Below are 18,153 nucleotides of genomic sequence, written 5' to 3'. Positions count from 1 at the left end.
TAGATAGATAGACAATGATTATCTGGATAGATAGATAGATAGATAGATAGATAGATAGATAGATAGATAGATAGATAGATAGACTCGTGCTTAATTGAGTGCTATACTTTCTCTATGTTGACATATATCGATTTTCTTTCTTTTCTTTAAAAATGCACATCTAAATAATTCATTAGTATAGTTCTCGTAAAAGCTAAATTATATTATAGAAAACGAAATAAGGAAATAATTGTATACCTTTTACACCAGCTTTGAACGAAGCCATATATTGCACCCAAAGCGTTTAAAAAAATCTATCTATCTATCTGTCTATCTATCTATCTATCTGTCTATCTATCTGTCTGTCTGTCTATCTATCTATCTATCTGCCTGTCTGTCTGTCTGTCTGTCTGTCTATCTATATAGCGAATTCCTAATTTCATAGAATACAGTGGTGAAAAATCCTTTAATTAATATGTTTCATTCATTATACAGAAGAAGAGGTCAAAATCTGAGACACAGACATAAATACACTTCCGTGGTTTGTTACATCTGAAAAGGTCAAAAGGCAAAAAATCAATATATAAGCCCAGAGTTAAACAAAATAAATAATTGATGGCAATTCTTTCAAAGGTGTAAAAATACAGAATCGTGTAATCCAGTGGAATCAGCCTGCATTACCGTGAAACACAGAATATTATGAGCATAATGAACAATTATAAATAAATGTTTAAAAATTATCATAATTATTATTCATAATCAGGGGGCAGTAATGGTTCAGTTTATTTGGGTAAAATCAATCATACAGCCTTGGATTCAGACACCCATTGGTTTGAATAATTTCCAAATAGATATTTTAATATTCAGCCTTTAACGAGACTAGACTTAACGTTCCATTTCAGAATCCAAGTGTCAATCCATCCACATCAATAACTGCTAACATTGCCTGATACAATCACTGAACGCCGAACACACCAACAAGTATTTATGCATCGCTTGGACGAGATCACAACTGCTTATGATTAAAATTACCAATGCCGAGAAATTATTTTAGAAAACGGGCTTTTTGAGATTTTTTTTTGTTCACATTTACACATTTTTGCTGCCAACTAATGAATAAAATAATCAATAAAATTATGAAATGTTCTGATAACTTTTCATTCTTTTCAAACTAAGATTTAAAAAACCTTTAATATAATAATTATTGTTTCTTTAACACCAGGTCCCCTCTCCACACAGACAGTGGATCTTAGGGTACTGATTAACCCTCTAGATGCTGTACAGACTATTTGATGAGCTATATGTCGTTAGTTATTAAAGGGTTAAATGTCTGAAGCTATTGATCCTTGAAATCTGATCCTTAAATCAAGGACACTGGCCCCCAGAACCCCGTCACACCCTTCCTGAGAGCAGGCAGGACAGGTGAAGAGGACCCATGGGTGTGTTCAGGGTGTCACCCCTGGACCTGTCCCTCATCAGTTTGCAGAAGTCTCTTGTTCTCCTGGAGCAGACTTGCTGGGCTGATTTTGGCCACTCCCCTGCTCAGATCCTGCCCCCTCTCCCCTGTGTCTCAGCCAGGACACAGGCAAGGCTTTAACTCAATTAATTAGGGATTCTTGTCAATCTGGGGGATTAATGGCCAATAGCTAGCTGACCACAAATGATGTGGGAACCTGTAGGGCTCCAGTGATATTCTGTTGGTGCTGCTAGGATGCTGCCAGGGGAGACAGGGGGATTCAGGGATACTTTCAAGGGGAGGTAATTTGCTGTGAACAAGGGGCAGGCTTTGCAAAGTATAAATACTGGGACTTCAATAGCACATCCCTATCTGATGTGAGAGTCCTAGCAGGGAGGCTTGACAAGGATCTGCTTGGAGGGGGATTGAGTGGGGTTTTCCTGCACTCTCAGCCCCCTTAATGTCTTATGATTGAGGTGTGAGAGAGCCCAGGAGGAAGACCCCCAGCTTATTATTATCACTATTATCATTACTCTACTACCACTAGCTGCCATGGAAGAACTCACTGCTTTTGTGTCCAAGTCGTTTGATCAGAAGATAAAGGAGAAGAAGGAGCTGATCACTTACCGGGAGGTGCTGGAGAGCGGGCCGGCCCGGGGCAAGGAGCCCGGCTGCGGGGAGGGGATGCGGGAGGACGGGGTCCCGGTGATCCGGGGGGCAGGAGGGGGAGGCGGCGGAGGAGGAGGAGGTGGAGGAGGAGGAGGCGCTAGATCACCAGTCCTGGAGCTCGAACTGACCGCAGACAGGATCAGGGACCCGGGGAGCCCCAAACTCACAGAGGGTAGGTACCCACTGCTTTTATTGTCCATGCACTGATACAGTTAACCCAGGGTACCACTAAACTTGAGACATCCTATATAGTATCCCCAAAATAACAAGAATCCCATATAGCATCCCCAAACATTACTAACATCCCCAAAATAACAAGCATCCCATACAGTATCCCCAAAATTAAAAACATCCCATATAGCATCCCCAAAATTACAAACATCCCATATAGCATCCCCAAAATTACAAACATCCCATATAGCATCCCCAAAATTACAAACATCCTTTATAGCATCCCTAAAATAACAAGCATCCCATGTAGAACATCCCAAACAACAGAACACAACAAATCTACAGACATCCCATAGAGAACCCCCAGAACTGCATACACCCCATGTCTAAGAATCATATAGAGAGAGATCACAGACTAGACACGTCCCACATATAACAACCTAAAACTACATCCACATACAGTATATAGAACGCCTCGTGTAAAAACATTTTCCTGTATTTTGTCCTGAACTATAATCTTTCATCATGCTGTACATATACCGAAACTATCACTATCTGGAATACACAAAACTATAGTTACATACTATAAATTCCATACATACAGATATTGAACATTCCAAAACTATACCTATACATACAGCAACACCCTAGAACCCTATGTAGGAATTTAAATATATATCCCGACTCCCCAAACTAACACTATAACCATCTTATACACAAACTTCTAACCTTCCATAGAGATTCCAAATCTTCCAAAACTATGTGCACCCTCTATGTAGGTACTGAAACATCCCATAACTATTTACCTATTCTAGCTAAAGATGTGAGCACCCAAAAGCTATAACCACTGTATTCCTAAATACTAAACACCCCAAAACTATAACCACCCTAGATTGTAGATTTATATATTAAACACTCCGAAGCTAATATAATCTCTATACTATATAGATACTGAACTATAAACACACTGTATATGCAAACACCCTGGTTCTGTAGCCATACTATACAGAGAGAACAAAACCACGTGATACCAATACTATTGTAACATCCTACTACACTATGAACTATTCTATATACATAGATATTGGAACACCCATTAATCATAGCCATGATATATACATACATATTACAATATCTAATAATTATAACAATCCTATACCCACTTAACATCTCATAACCATGTTAGTCTCATACACGATGTGCACCTCAAAACTAAAACCACTCTATGTTTTGTGAACATCTAATAATTAGTATCAGTCTCTGTATATGGTGATCAGGCCATCATACAAGCTCTTTTTACACAGTGACCCCCATCATTATGGTCATGCTATATGTAACATCTATAGCTATAATCTCCATTCAGCAAAGTAAAAAATGTTTTTAAATTTTTTTTAATTTAAACAGTCATTTTGGCCTGCATTGTCACCTCAACACAACTCTCTGTTTAGTGATTATATCTCAATTTAACAGTCATGCCTCTTTGTGCGTGTCTTTGTATGCATTCCATTATCCAATGACACGTGATCACTAAACTATTAGTGAACAAAACTATAAATAGAATCATTATTTTATTTCCACTCTTTGGACCAAATCATGTTAAAACCATATAGAGGGAACTTAGTGTTTATTATTGTCACCATATACACCACATATACACCCTAGTTGTATTATATACATATATATATATATATATATATATATATATATATATATATATATATATATATATATATATATATATGTTTAATACAGGGACAATGCACACTATAACACATGCATAACAATTAAATGCAGTTCTACATAACATAAAGTAGGCATTATAGGTCATCGTATTTACATTGTCAGGGGTTGTGTACTAACCTGAGAATTGAAAGTTAAATTAAAATTTAAGGCCAGATTATCCAACCAAAAGCAGATTTTTTTTTTAGTTGGGCTAGTTTGACCTTAAATTTAAAATTCACTTTGAATTCTCAATTTAGAAAATATCCCTATGATAAAGCAATTCTACCATCCCTTAAAAAATATCTAATAATATATAGAATATTAGCTGTCTCTACAAAATACACATTATGGTTTATTTACAGTGAATTGTAGTGATTTGGAACTGAATTGCAAAGTCCATTTTAAAATGGCAAAGATTTCTTGACAATTTTCCCAATTTTGCGGTTTTGGCCTACATCGTAAGATTCCCTATAACAATTCACTGTTTAGTTAATAACTCCCCATGAGACGGTCTAGAATGAGGGATCGGATTACAAACATGAGATAATAACCGCCCGTAGCAGGAGCCTCCATCTGTGCATTATTCTGCAGTAATCTATACATTGTACAGACCTATTGCTACACTGGCCAGTTATCCCTTAAGAGGAGTTCTGTTACTTATTCCTCCCTCCCCCCCCCCCCCCCCCCCCTGAGACATCCCATACAAATAATCTATTTATGAAGCCAAGTGAAAATACCATATTAATAGCATGCCTCTAGCCTTTCAATAGACATATAATATGAAAAATTATATATACATTCAGTCACATTTATTTAGATTATTAGACAGCCACAAATTCAATTATTGGGTGTCTCTTACCAGAACAAGACTGAGAACATTGAATTTCGATATTCCAAACCTGTGTAGCCCAGTTACTAGCTCTGATTCTAAATGCATTAAAAAAAACAGCATTTTTTTTTATTAATAAAAAAAAAATCAACACACCAACATATTTATAACATTTTGAAATTAAATATTTTATATTAAAGCAGTATACATATGCACATACCTATAAATTGTATACAATGTGTACTTCTTATCTATATTTATAGAATATGTGTTCCTCGTTAATGTATTATTAAATATAAATATTTATAGGTATACATAGTATCTGTGTCCACCTTGATTTCATCTAAACTCCAATATTTGTTTAATCAAAGCCCAGTACAATCAGACTATTTGAATGTCTGCACAGGGCACAAAGTGTGGATACAATCAGTGGATCTGTTTATTTCAGACCTTTGTTCAAATAATAATTCGTTAGCTCATCGGAAGCTTGCATAGTACAGCACCAGGAAATCATTTCCTAAACAAATTGCAGCCCAGAGCAGGGCTGAGCACAGAGCCAGGCAAACACGTGCCGGCTGCTCCGCACTCTCATCTAGCCAGCCATAGGAAACACTGACCTGCAGCCACACTTTGGGCTTTATTTACTAAACTGCGAATTGAAGCCATCTGAAGCTGGGACTATAGCAGAGATGGGATTTTTGGTGTTTTTCTTAAATCAGATATTTTTGCCTAAATTTTGCCATTAAGTTATCAAATTGCTACAATTGTGAGAATAATAAATAAGCCATAATCAATGCCAATAAGCAAGTAAAAGTCTGATACACTCAGTTTGCTGCTGGTGGTTTGGGATTTTTTAATTTTATTTTTACAAAAAAACAGACAGTTTATTGAGCACTGTTTGCTTTATCCTGGCCTTATGGACTACATGGTAGAGGAGGTGACAGGCCAACTCATTGATTAAATAGTTAACTATTATATGAATGTATTGATTTGATTTAGACTGGGATCTTTATATAATTTGTTCCATATATAATTTTATATAATTTGTCCCTAAAATATACTCTATCTATCTATCTATCTATGTATCTATCTATCTATCTATCTATCTATCTATCTATCTATCTATCTATCTATCTCCATGTGTCTGTCTGTCTGTCTCTGTATATATCAGTGTTATAAGTAGGTTTTATGTTGGCAGGCTTCCCTGCTGTGTTAAATCCCGGTGGTCTACAGACCCCCAAATTCATTATTCTATAACATGACACAAAATATGTCATCTGCAACATACAATTATAGCAAAGTAATATTTTGCGTTTAATATTCTAGGTGTTTTAATTTATTTATTTCTCAATAAATCTAAAGTTCCAAATAAAACCACATTGTATCCTGTAATAATTGCCAATCACTGCTTTAGCATAACTAAACAAGGGAATTTATTTTCAGAAATTAAATATTAATGGTCAACGTTACTGCAATTTAAACTGAGGCTCAGTGGGGGCCAACACACAAACATACAGACTTTTATGATATTATTAAAGATGGCAAATTGGTTTACAGTAAACCAGTTACTGCTTTTAATAAACATGGATTCTCATAGATCTACACATTATAAAACCCCAGGGTAGATAGATCAGCAATAGGCAGAACCATCATGTACACAAACAGCCTGTTATATCGCTTACATTATTATTATTATTATTATTATTATTATTATTATTATTATTATTGTTTATTTTATTTTTTAATTTTTTTTTAAAATGAATCAATGTCTCTTTTGGATTAGTGTCTCCTGAAATGAAAGAACGAAAAGATGACTTGAAAGTGTTAGAGGATGAGGGGCAGACTAAAATCAAGCAGAGAAGGAGTCGGACTAATTTCACTTTGGAACAGCTGAACGAGTTGGAACGGTTGTTTGATGAGACACATTACCCTGATGCCTTCATGAGAGAAGAACTGAGCCAAAGGCTAGGGCTGTCTGAGGCCAGAGTCCAGGTACTGCTCATTATCTGTCTGATATCACCTCCCTGTACCCACTACTCCCATCACAAGATTCTTTATCATCCAGGGATCAGCCTTGGCTTTAGCACTGACACTGGTGGTGACGCTGGCTAAGCATCATGAGGATTGGATTCCACAAGAGTGGGTGTTCAAAATGTTACCCGTTACCCATAATAAACAGCAATGCCAGCTCAAAAACTTCAACTACTAAGCCATTCAAAGCCCACATTCAGCCAATTTATTCATTTTGATTAAAAAATAAAAAATCTTACATCGAAAAATAACGCCTTCATCTAAACAAAATAACTAATGTTGCAGACAGCAGTTTTGCAGTATTTATATAATATATCAGTCAGCTACTGACTCCCAGTCTTTTAGTTATGTTGCTGTTTATGTGTGGTGACTGCAATGTGTTCTCCGACTGTAATAAACTGAATTATTAATAAATAAGAGCATTGCGTCATATCCATTTAGTCTGTAATGTTTGTGCTTTACTTAATCAATACATTCATTTGGATTCAAAGTGTAAGAGTCAGCTCTTTAGTTTAGTAGCTATCTAATTATATATATTCGTGTGTGTGTGTGTGTGTGTATATATAATTTGCAATATTTAAATATGTATTATTTACACACTTTATGAAGTAGCCATAACAAAAATGATCATCCCCAAATAGTTTATTCATTATAAACTTTGACTATTTTATTACTTAATAATTTGTATCTATATATAATGGATTCAGACTGCCAGAGACTAGAAGGATAACTTTCCCAGATTAATTAATATAAGTATATAGAAATACATTTTATTTAATGATAGCCCATCAGACAATTAAACCGTTCAGTTAAAGAAATGCATTATTTGTGGAGAATTGTGTTTTTGTCCTGGCCTGTTCTACCCTGTACATTTCCGTTTGTGCTCTAACTAATCCCCCAGCACCCCCAGCACCCCCAGTCATACTTTACGTATCTCAGCACATGGTGTGCTCCTAGTGTTACAATGTATCCGTGTAAGTGGCAGACCCCAGATCTTTGTTATTATAGAACCACCATCTGCACTAGAATATGCCAGGGAATTCTTATGGGGTTTATATGAATGGGGGACTAGGATATATAGGCAGCAGTGAGACTGAGCAATAATGATGCAAGGATGTGTATGTGTGTGTTTGTGTTTTAATTATTTGTATGTATGTGAATAATAATAAACATTTTTTAATTAAATGAAAAAAAAATAAAAAAAAATAAAATATATATATATATATATATATATATATATATATATATATATATATTACATTTGCATGGAATAAGAGTATATATTTATTTATTGTTTATAAATATATTATATCATTTCTATAATGATATTATATAATAAAAGTAATAATAAAAATAATAACATATAATCTTATTGCATACAAATGTGTTAATTCCAGTTGTAACAAGTGTAATTCTGTTGGTATCCAGTAAGTACACTGAATGCAGATAAAGCCCATTACAATGTTCCAATGTGACCACCATTGTTTGGATTGTATTTCTATCGATCTGTAGTCAGCATGTAAAAGTTCTTTTTTTGTTATTTCTTGTGACTGGGTGATGTCTTGGTGTAATAGCAGTCATTATTTGTTCCCTGGTATTCGGGAACCGTGGTCCATATGAGCTGTTGCTGTTCTCTTAGGGAGCCAATGCGATTATCATAATAATGAGACAATTATGCAGCTTCTGTGTTATTGTCTAATGCACAGAGGGGCAGACAAACCCGAAACGTCTTTGTAGTAATGCTTTTATGGCTTCTAATTATCCCAAAATCGCTACTAATTAAATGCTTTGGTGTTTCATTTTTTTTTTAAATCACAGCTGATTGACATTATCACTGTGTACTACACACATATTATAGTTTCATTATGTGTGTGTGTGTAATACAACATTTTTACACAATATGATGTTATTCTAGAACACACTTCATATTAATAAATAGATTGTTTTTATATTTTGCATAGCATATGTTATCCAGATCTAATGTTCTCTCTCTTTCTCTATTTTTTTTTTTTTAAAATTATTATGATGATAATAATAATAATAATAGTGATTCATTGCCATGATTTTTCTTAAATTAGGTCTGGTTTCAAAATAGAAGAGCAAAATGCAGAAAGCAGGAAAACCAGCTACATAAAGGTACATCGAACTTTTTTTTTAAAAGTATACTGTGTATATATATATACATATATATAGTGTAGTTTCTTACTAGAGAAAAATATATACAAAGTGGGGAATTATTAATCTTGACAGAATGGGCTCAATATTTATTAACAAATTGTTAAAATAGAAACTAAAGTAATGCATATACTATCTATCTGTCTATCTATCTATCTATCTATCTATCTATCTATCTATCTATCTATCTATCTATCTATCTATCTGTCTATCTGTCTATCTATCTATCTATCTGTCTATCTATCTATCTATCTATCTATCCATCTATCTATATTTGTGTGTGTGTATTGTATATATGTGTATATTAATATGTATGTATGTCTGTATATATATATATATATATATATGTGTGTACATGTTTGTGTCTGTTGTGTTGTTCAGGCTCTGCACAGGTTAACAATTTGTAGGATCCATGCTATCTGCTTGCCCTGGTGCCCTACACATGTACTAATTGTGAGTGCTGTGTAAGGGCAGTTAGCTGTGTTATATCAGGATGCTTGCATGGCACAGAAGGTGTCCAGCAGCTCTGATCGTGCTGTCTGTGTCTCAATGCTCACAGGGGTTCTGATAGGAGCTGGAAGCCAGTTTGAAGCCTGTCGTGTAGCACCTTATGTCAATGTGGGAGCTCTGAGGATGCCATTCCAGCAGGCAAGTATTGTGTTTTACCACTAGCTGTCACACACATCTATCTGCATGTCTCAATTCCTGCATGAAAAGTAACGATGTCGATTCTAAAAGAACTCTATTAGAACAATATATGGAGATATGTGTCAAAATGGCATGTGTTTATATAATGGCTGCAATGAAAGCCTTCTACTTAATAATTTATAGTCTGTACATGCTGCTCATTTAGAAACCATGACATCATTGCTTCCCTTCCCACTAAGGAGCTCTGATTAGACAATATTTCCTAGCGGTAAAATCAGGGCACAATTAGTACATATCACTGCGTGATCACAGACACCAGCTTGGGAAAGTAACTTCGATTGATTTTGTTTCAATAATAAATCGCTTTCATTTTTTTTTAAAGTCGATTTCACCGGTTTTAAAGCTGTTTTTTTTCCCTGGATTTAATATATATAATATATTTTATTTCTTCAATAATTAAGTCTGATCCCGATTTTAACCAGAAGGGCTAAATCCACGCTCTGTATTTATAGGTTAGATAAAATGACATTTAGTAATTTTTTCCAGCACTTTACTCGTGCGAAAATATTCGTTGTTTTTTTTAATTTCGATAATTTAAAATAGGCTGTTTAATTTAATATACATTTATTACAGAATGCTATATCATTAAATGTCCCAAGAACAGTATTGCACACAGTGTTGCACAATGTAAATGTTTTAAATCTAATTCTTGTAAATCGTAATTATTAGATTCTAAAATTAACGGTTATAAATCTTTTTATTTTTTTTATAGTTTCATTATGAATAATTATAATTTCATTACAAATAATGAATACTAATTATGATAAATACAGTTCTGTCAGGGTCTCACTGACTCTTTAAATTATATCAACCAATTAAACGTTCCGAGTTTATGAAATGCTTTTCCATTTCCGGGATAATAATTTAAACCGTTTAGAACGTTTGGAACTGTTTCCTATCAAAGTTATTATATGTGTCGCACAGTTCATAAAAAGCAACGTTCCAGAACCCAGTGCAGTGGAACCGTCGCTTTCAAAGATTTTTTTTTATTTTTTTATTGACAATAACAAGAATTCGGAGATTTGATTTACCCGCATTCACAAACGTTCATTAACAATAAGGATCTCAGATTTGCTTTATTGACAATGACAAGGATTCATTTTTTTTTTACAGTAATAAGTTTCCAAAATTTACTTTATTAACAATAACAAAGATTTATAAACTTGATTCAAAACGCCTAAACAATAACATGGAACTCAAATCTCCCTCTCAAAATATATAATAGGTTATAAAAATGCTTTATTATCCAGACTTTTTAAATTTACCAATAACAAGATTTCCTAAGCAGTTTCTCTCCACAAGAAATAGTGCATATCTCACCTCCTAACAGCATTAATATCATTATTATCATATATATATATATATATATATATATATATATATATATATATTAGCACCTACATATTCCACAGCACTCTACAATTATAAAATGGGGGTATTTGACAACAAGTTATTTACATACGGAATATAACAGAGACAAGAGGTGAAAAAAGAAGGCCCAAAGAAACAAACAAACGTACAGTCCAGGGGAAGGAAACCTTCGGCACTCCAGATATTGGGGACTGCATTTCCCACAATGCTCTTACACCCATAATGCTGGCAAAGCATCATGGGAGGTGTAGTCCAAAACATCTGGAGTGCCGAATGTTGCATATGCCTGGTATAGTCTGTGAGCGTACATAATTAGGTGTTATGCGGACTCTTCATTTTACCCAAGATCAAATAATCCACAAATGATATGTAGGGCTTCTAGAATCCATTTGATTTGTGTTAATGCTTTGTTGTTTTTTTTGTTCCCTCCTTGTTGCTCTTGCTTGCCCGCAATACTATTTTTAGGATAGTCATTGCAACGTGCCATCCTTGTCCTTCCAGGTGCAGGCACAGTTGCAGCTGGACAGTGCGGTGGCTCACGCCCATCATCATCTCCACCCTCACCTCACAGCACACGCCCCCTACATGATGTTTCCGGCTCCGCCCTTTGGCCTCCCGTTGGCAACTTTGGCTGCAGAGACGGCGACGGCTGCGTCAGTAGTGGCTGCGGCAGCTGCGGCCAAAACCACCAGCAAGAACTCCAGTATCGCAGACCTCAGACTGAAAGCCAAAAAACACGCAGCTGCACTGGGACTGTGACTAGACCCGCAAGGGCCCTTTGCAAGCAGGGCCCTACAGACTTTATCTCAAACCTTTTATTTATGATCTGGAGTCTCAACCTCAAAACCAAAACCCTCACCTTTATGTTTCTGAATGGTGGAGGTATCCAAAAAAAGACAACCGCCATCTTGGATGAGAAGGCATTCTGGAAAGCCTTTCTCCGCCAAATACTTGGTTCATTTTCAATATTGGTGTACTAAGTGGTATCACTAACTAAGAAGTACCGTAATGGCATTTTTGGCGGTGGGTGAGGGACCAATACGACTACAAACAACCATGTAATAACAGACACAGCACAGAGACAGAACTTTTAAATATATTTCTTAAATAATCTATGAATTAAGTGATTTTTTTATGCTACTGTGTGAGCATTGGGATGGGAAATCACACACTTTTTTTTCTGCTGTGGCACTTGAAAAGGGAAGAGCAAAAAAAAAAGTAAAATAAAATTGTAAAAATTCTATGGACATATAAATATGGGGGCAAGAAAAGAGGACATTTTGGGGGGAATTCACTGGTTTGACACTGACCCTTTTGTGCAAAAGTTCACTTTAATACAAGGAAATTTGACAAGTGAGGCGGGCCTCCTTGTATCACATCTTCTGGAGTCTCAGACGCACCTGGAAGAACGAATAGAATAATAAAAAAGAAAAATAAAGTGACAATTTCTCGGCTGATTTCTAATGGCGGATTGTATAGCTGACTGTTTGACAGATACTTGGTTTGCATGTCCTTGCCATTTCATTGATGCAGTTATTTGACTTACTTGCACTTCATCCTCATCTTTTATTAGCTATAAACATAAAAAGTAAATCATTTTGCTAAAACATTTTTCCTGGATAACTGCACAAGACAGAAAAAACCCCAGAAATAAACAAAAAAATAAAATTAGTAAGTTTTAAATTGAGCAATTTGTATGCTAGAGAGGTGCAATTGCCCTGGGTATCCTTTGGAGAGGCTAAAATGATGCTATCAAAATTGCAAGCGTCATTTGAGCACCACTGTAATGACACTGAATTCATAAGAACTCGGTGACTTTCTGATAGGATTCAATGCAATAAGCTGCTCATTCCCTTTGGAACTCAGAAAGTTATAGAACTGCTTTTCCATTTACCGAATAACATCAATGGTAAGAAGAATATAGCCAATTGGTTATCTTGATACTTACCAGGATTGTACTGTATTAAAGTTGATATTTAAGGCACATCCCATGCTAGCCTTTGGCTACATGTAAAATAATGTTAATACACATGAACAAAGTTTATTTTGGTTACATTGTGAAATTGATAGTTGATTGTTAGCATTTGCATTTTAATTTCATAAAAGGTGTATTCTATTCAAGTATCTTGTGATCTTTATTTTGAATACTTATTGATATTTAATGTGGGGTATATGAAAGAGGAAATTGTTTGAGCAGTTTGCAAGGAAATACTATTTGGATATTGTTGAAACTAACGTAAGAATAGTGGGTTTAAAGCTCTACAGATTTTGTTGGGTGGGCTTTGTATTAATTTGTTCTCAATGAAAACAAGTTTATATACACACACACACACACACACACACACACACACACAACACACATATTTTATTAACATTGTGCTCTTAAGTTATTCCAGAAACACTTTGTATGTAATTGCTGCATTACATTTTGATGTTGGTACAATATATTTAAAAAAAAAAAAAAAAGTCACCTAGGTTTATTTCATCTTTGTTAAATTACCTTTTCCTACCTGAATACAATTGCAAAACATAAGAAAATTTAATAATAAAAATATTTTCTGGGTCAAATAACTGCTGTAGTTCACATAAAAATTAAATGAATGAATTGCAAATTATAATTAGTTCATGCAGCATGGTTAATAATAATAATACTAATAATAATATAATTGACACCTTGAAGAGTCAATGGTATGAAAGTGAAGGCTGATTTGGAGCAATGCTATGTTTTCTAGTAGTAATGACTAGCTTGGGCTCTGCTTGATGGTTAACCATACCAAAACAGTTGTTCACAAACATCTGCTTTGCCACATATAGAAATCCCAGTTCTAGACGCTTCCTCCGGGTTTGAGAAATGACTCCTAAAGCCAATAGAATTTTGTCCCTTTCAAATTAAAAAACACACACACTATGACCACAACTACCTTTATGGCAAAGCACAGCTTCATCTATAGGAATGTGTGTTTAAATCTTGCAATGTTATATACCTTATAGCAAGGGTTACCTCTAAATATCGTTTTTCTATATTTGCAGAGCGCTGTAGAATTTATTGGTGCTAGATAAATAATATTAACATGGAAGGAGAGTTGGAAGTTGGGAAGAAAAATATTTCTTTATTTTTTTCCACATGTTAAAGCGCAGCTTTAAACGTTTTTCCACAAAATCTTTAAAACTCCACTGGTACCATATAGGGGTAGTTAAATATATTTTAATCACTTTACAATTTACGCTAGTTTTATTTTTTCTATTATAAATGATATAGTAACCAATATTCGTAGCTCAGGGGACAGAAGGTGACCAAAGTGAATGCATTAAGTACTCAAAGTTTGTGAACCCCAATAAGAGTGTGAAATACTTTCCTTTGGCTAAAAGCCCCCCAAAGCTAATTATTCACATTTTTCTACTTCATATATGGTTATTTGATTTTTTTATGTTTGCAAAAGATTATGACATTTATCTATTAAGTGATCAGTTCCCTGATTTTCAGTCTGCATGCTGAAATAGCTGAGTGGTACTGAAATCATTACTTATTTAATTATTTAAATTGGCTAATACAGTTATGCTAATAATTGGTGCTAGTATTACCATGTGTGAAGATGCCACACGTTCCATTCAGTATACAGAATAATCAGAAGCAGGAGTGATTAATAGGATATTTCAATATGAAAATGTTTAAAAGTTGCAGCCATAGTTGGCATTTTTTTATTTTCAAGCTGGCCAAATTTCACTTACAGTTTGCGAGATTTTATTGCATCAGTTTCAAAACATTTGTGATTTTTTTTGTCATAATCATTAGTAAATATGAATAATCCACACTTTTTAAAGACTTTTTCTATTCCACATACCTCCAAATACCTAGAGAAAAATTCTTAGTACCTATTTCACACTTTTTTTCCCCCCAATGATTTATTTATGAAAATCATCAAGAACATATGGACAGTGTGAATGTGAACACTGCAACCAATATTTTGAAGAGTCTAAGTTTTTTTTTTTTGTTTTTTTTTAAATTGGTCTATATGCTTTGTATCTTATACCTCAAAATTTACAAATATACAGGGGTTTATTCTCAAAGCAGGTGAACTGATTGCCAAATTAAAAAAAATTTAGGCCGACGTGGTGTAGGAAAAAACTTCAACTCCACCAAGTAGGGAATATGGTTTTTAACACTAAGGATTGTGGGATTGGAGCAGCGAATTTCCGATATTTTGTATATGATATGCAATGTGTCTCGCTGCACAGTGTGAATTATTCCTTACATTCCTCTACCACAACTGCTGCAGAATATTCATTTGAACAGTTATATCGAAATTATTAATATTACTGGTATTTATATAGCGCCAGCATATTCCGTAGCACTTTACAATGTTATCAAAGGGTGAGATTTAACAATAAATGAGACAACTACAAAAACTTACAGGGACAATACACTTACAGGTCGAAGAGGGCCCTGCTCAAACAAGCTTACAGTCTATATGAGCAAATATACCTACTGTACACAACACAGAGCTGTATGCATAAAGAGCAAATCTAGATACATTTTTTTTAAAAAAATGATGCAAACAGTAGAAACTTTTTTATTGGTTTCTATTGGTATTCTTTCAGATCTAACAATTCGCTCCAGAATTGTTCCTAATAAATAATGCTTGCGATTGCCGCTATGATTGGTGACACCAGTTTAATGCATAGCAAAAACTTTCAGGATTATTTACAAATCAGTGGATTCTAGAGAGTTAACATCCTCATGGACACCGGCTGGCTAATTTAGCCTCTGTTTTGCAATTCTGATTTCAATTTTCTACACCTCAAGAGTTTGCAGAATAATCCTGCCACTGAGTAATGCTCACTTCAAGTCAATGCTTCTGTTGATCAAACCTGATCATTTTATTAGGTTTAAATAGCATCCATTTAACAGTAATTGAACAAGCAACCAATTTTCATTTAATATAGTTTGTTGTTGAATGGATATTTCTCACACTGCTGGAAGGAAGATTTTTTTTTTCACTCACTAAAATCAGTTGATTGCAGCTGCTTAGGAAGCTTAAAATGATTAATTTATGCCGAAACTGTGATGAATCTGGCTGGACAGAGTTATATACACATCTTACTTGAGGCATTTTTCAGAAATACCTACATAAAGAAAGATCCACAGCGTGCAGTTAGAACAGCCTGAAACCATTAACAATCATTTTATCAGCATATAAACTGCCTGTATGTGAAACCATCCATTTCCCTTCATCCTGAAAATCTGATGGTTTATTTAGAGCATTCAAATGCACTTGCATCCCCTATTTAACAGAAGTAAATGCTCTTTAACTATTAGGTCTATCGTGGCTGAAAAATGAGATTTACATCCTGAGGAATCGCGCTGTAGATGTGAAATGCAATAGAAAACCACATCATTAGCTATACCTTAAATAACATTTGTTTGTTTGAATGAATGTTTGAGCATTGCAATTTTACTTGTTATGATATTCCGAGGTGGTTACGACAGTCTGTTTATTAACATTAGTTACTGTTTATTATTGCAATGTGCATACATAAATGAAAATGCAATTCCTTCAACAATACAACTTAAACTCCTCACACTATTAATCAGAAGGGACCCTGATTATGATTTTTCTTGTCAATAAATACATACTTTACTCTTACTCCATGTACGAGAGTTGCAGTTTTTATAACACAGGAAAGGGGTCTCCTGTAGAGGTACTTCCCTTATGATGTGGGATAAGGGTGTATGGATAACTAATTGGTTAGGGATGCCTTGTGCTCAGTACCCCAAGTACGGAACCAGGGTGTACTCAACAGAAGGCTCCCTTAACAGAAATAAAGGAAGTCCCTTTCTTCATATCTCATATCGTTAATATTAAGGCCATTGAAGTCCTTCCTCATTTTGGTCTCTTGTCATGGCTTTCCCCAGGATCTCTACTTTCGATAGTTGGGCACAATGCATACAAGACTGACATTCTTGTTAACTTCCTATAACAGACATTTATACTGTGTGAGTGCTGCTGTATGGTTAGTAAAGGATCCACCGTACACATTTAATAGGTGACAATTTAAGAGTTTATGTGAGGTGCAGGGGGTGGAGGATTAATTACTCTTTCTCCCCATTTAGTTATATTAAGTCTTGTTGGGCCTTATTTACTAGACAGGCTCTATCCATCAAACCAAGCTATGTGTAAAAGATGGGATTAACTGGGGCCTTCCTGTTCAGTTACCTTAATTAATACACTTGACCTCACAAGCTTTGAAATCCATCCCCATTCCTGCTTGGTAACAATGGGAACCACGGCTCAGCTTTTGTAGGCTCCTTGCACAGCACCATACAGGCTAGTCTAGTAGAGAAGAAAATGGTTCCAAATGTGTCACAGTTTAGGTTTATCAGGGACTCCCAATCAGGGGAGACTCGCTAAGCAATACAGATCAATGTCAACCTTATACACTCCTAGAAAACTCATCAGCTGTTTAAAACTTGCTTATGTAATAACTTTCAACAAACTTTATTGTTTAACATATACTCAATGCCTGCTTATGCAATCAGTAAATATTCAATATGTACGGTAAGTTATGCATTTCCCAAGTTGAAAAGAGCTAAAAAGAAAACACACTAGATTACTAGCCATGCATTCACTTAGAAGCGAAATGATCCACACACTATAATGGCACTGTGCATGTGTATTATCCACTCATAAAATATTAACCCTTCTAAAGGCTTGGAAGACGTTATAATTTTTCTCCCAAAGCCATGGATACAGAAAACTGACTCTGATTTATTTGCACTAAGCACTGACGTGATCAATCTTGATTATTACCTTAGATTATTACCTTAGATGGGCCTACGTATCCCTCCCTCAAGCCCCCCTGACCTCTTCCACAATATTTAGTGGCCTTGGGACCAGTGCTGCTTACTTTTTCTTCCAATGTGTTGGTCCTGATGGGTCTTCTTCATTCTGTGTCACTATCTTGGGGTTTCCAAGATGGCGACCACTAGAAACATCTTCCTCTGCCCTTTCAGTACATTGAGTGTTTGAACAGACAGTCGATG

At 35.0% G+C, this 18,153-nt stretch overlaps 2 protein-coding genes across 3 annotated transcripts in view; one reads left to right on the top strand and one right to left on the bottom strand.

The window, feature by feature from the left end:
- RSRC1 (arginine and serine rich coiled-coil 1) overlaps positions 1–2,145 on the bottom strand; it is a 305,983-nt gene extending 303,838 nt beyond the window's left edge. Inside the window, exon 1 of the mRNA XM_063442593.1 lies at positions 2,063–2,145. The gene's annotated coding sequence lies outside the window, so the exon portion shown is untranslated. The remainder of the gene's footprint in view (positions 1–2,062) is intronic.
- Positions 1,752–13,270, top strand: SHOX2 (SHOX homeobox 2). 2 transcript variants are annotated; one of them, XM_063442595.1, is made up of 5 exons: positions 1,752–2,276; positions 6,610–6,818; positions 8,936–8,993; positions 9,592–9,680; positions 11,613–13,270. In XM_063442595.1, exons 1-5 carry the CDS (start codon positions 1,988–1,990, stop codon positions 11,868–11,870), a joined length of 903 nt encoding a protein of 300 aa, XP_063298665.1. In that variant the 5' UTR covers positions 1,752–1,987; the 3' UTR covers positions 11,871–13,270. The 2 variants fall into 2 exon arrangements, with proteins under 2 accessions (XP_063298665.1, XP_063298664.1); XM_063442594.1 differs by having other exon boundaries at positions 1,754–2,276; positions 11,577–13,269.
- The last annotated feature ends 4,883 nt before the right edge of the window (positions 13,271–18,153 follow it).

The sequence above is a fragment of the Pelobates fuscus genome, chromosome 2 (genome assembly GCF_036172605.1).
Source record: "Pelobates fuscus isolate aPelFus1 chromosome 2, aPelFus1.pri, whole genome shotgun sequence".
In the NCBI taxonomy this organism is placed as follows: domain Eukaryota; kingdom Metazoa; phylum Chordata; class Amphibia; order Anura; family Pelobatidae; genus Pelobates; species Pelobates fuscus.
The sequence above is the reverse complement of the archived record's forward strand: the minus strand, read 5'-3'. Positions and strand labels throughout refer to the sequence as shown.

Bases quoted from the DNA above. Each gene is read 5' to 3' on its own strand.
- SHOX2 (XM_063442594.1), top strand. From the start codon at position 1,988: ATGGAAGAACTCACTGCTTTTGTGTCCAAGTCGTTTGATCAGAAGATA. The intron at 6,819-8,935 runs GTACTGCTCATT...TTCTTAAATTAG, and splicing joins TGTCTGAGGCCAGAGTCCAG to GTCTGGTTTCAAAATAGAAG. The intron at 9,681-11,576 runs GCAAGTATTGTG...TACTATTTTTAG, and splicing joins TGAGGATGCCATTCCAGCAG to GATAGTCATTGCAACGTGCC.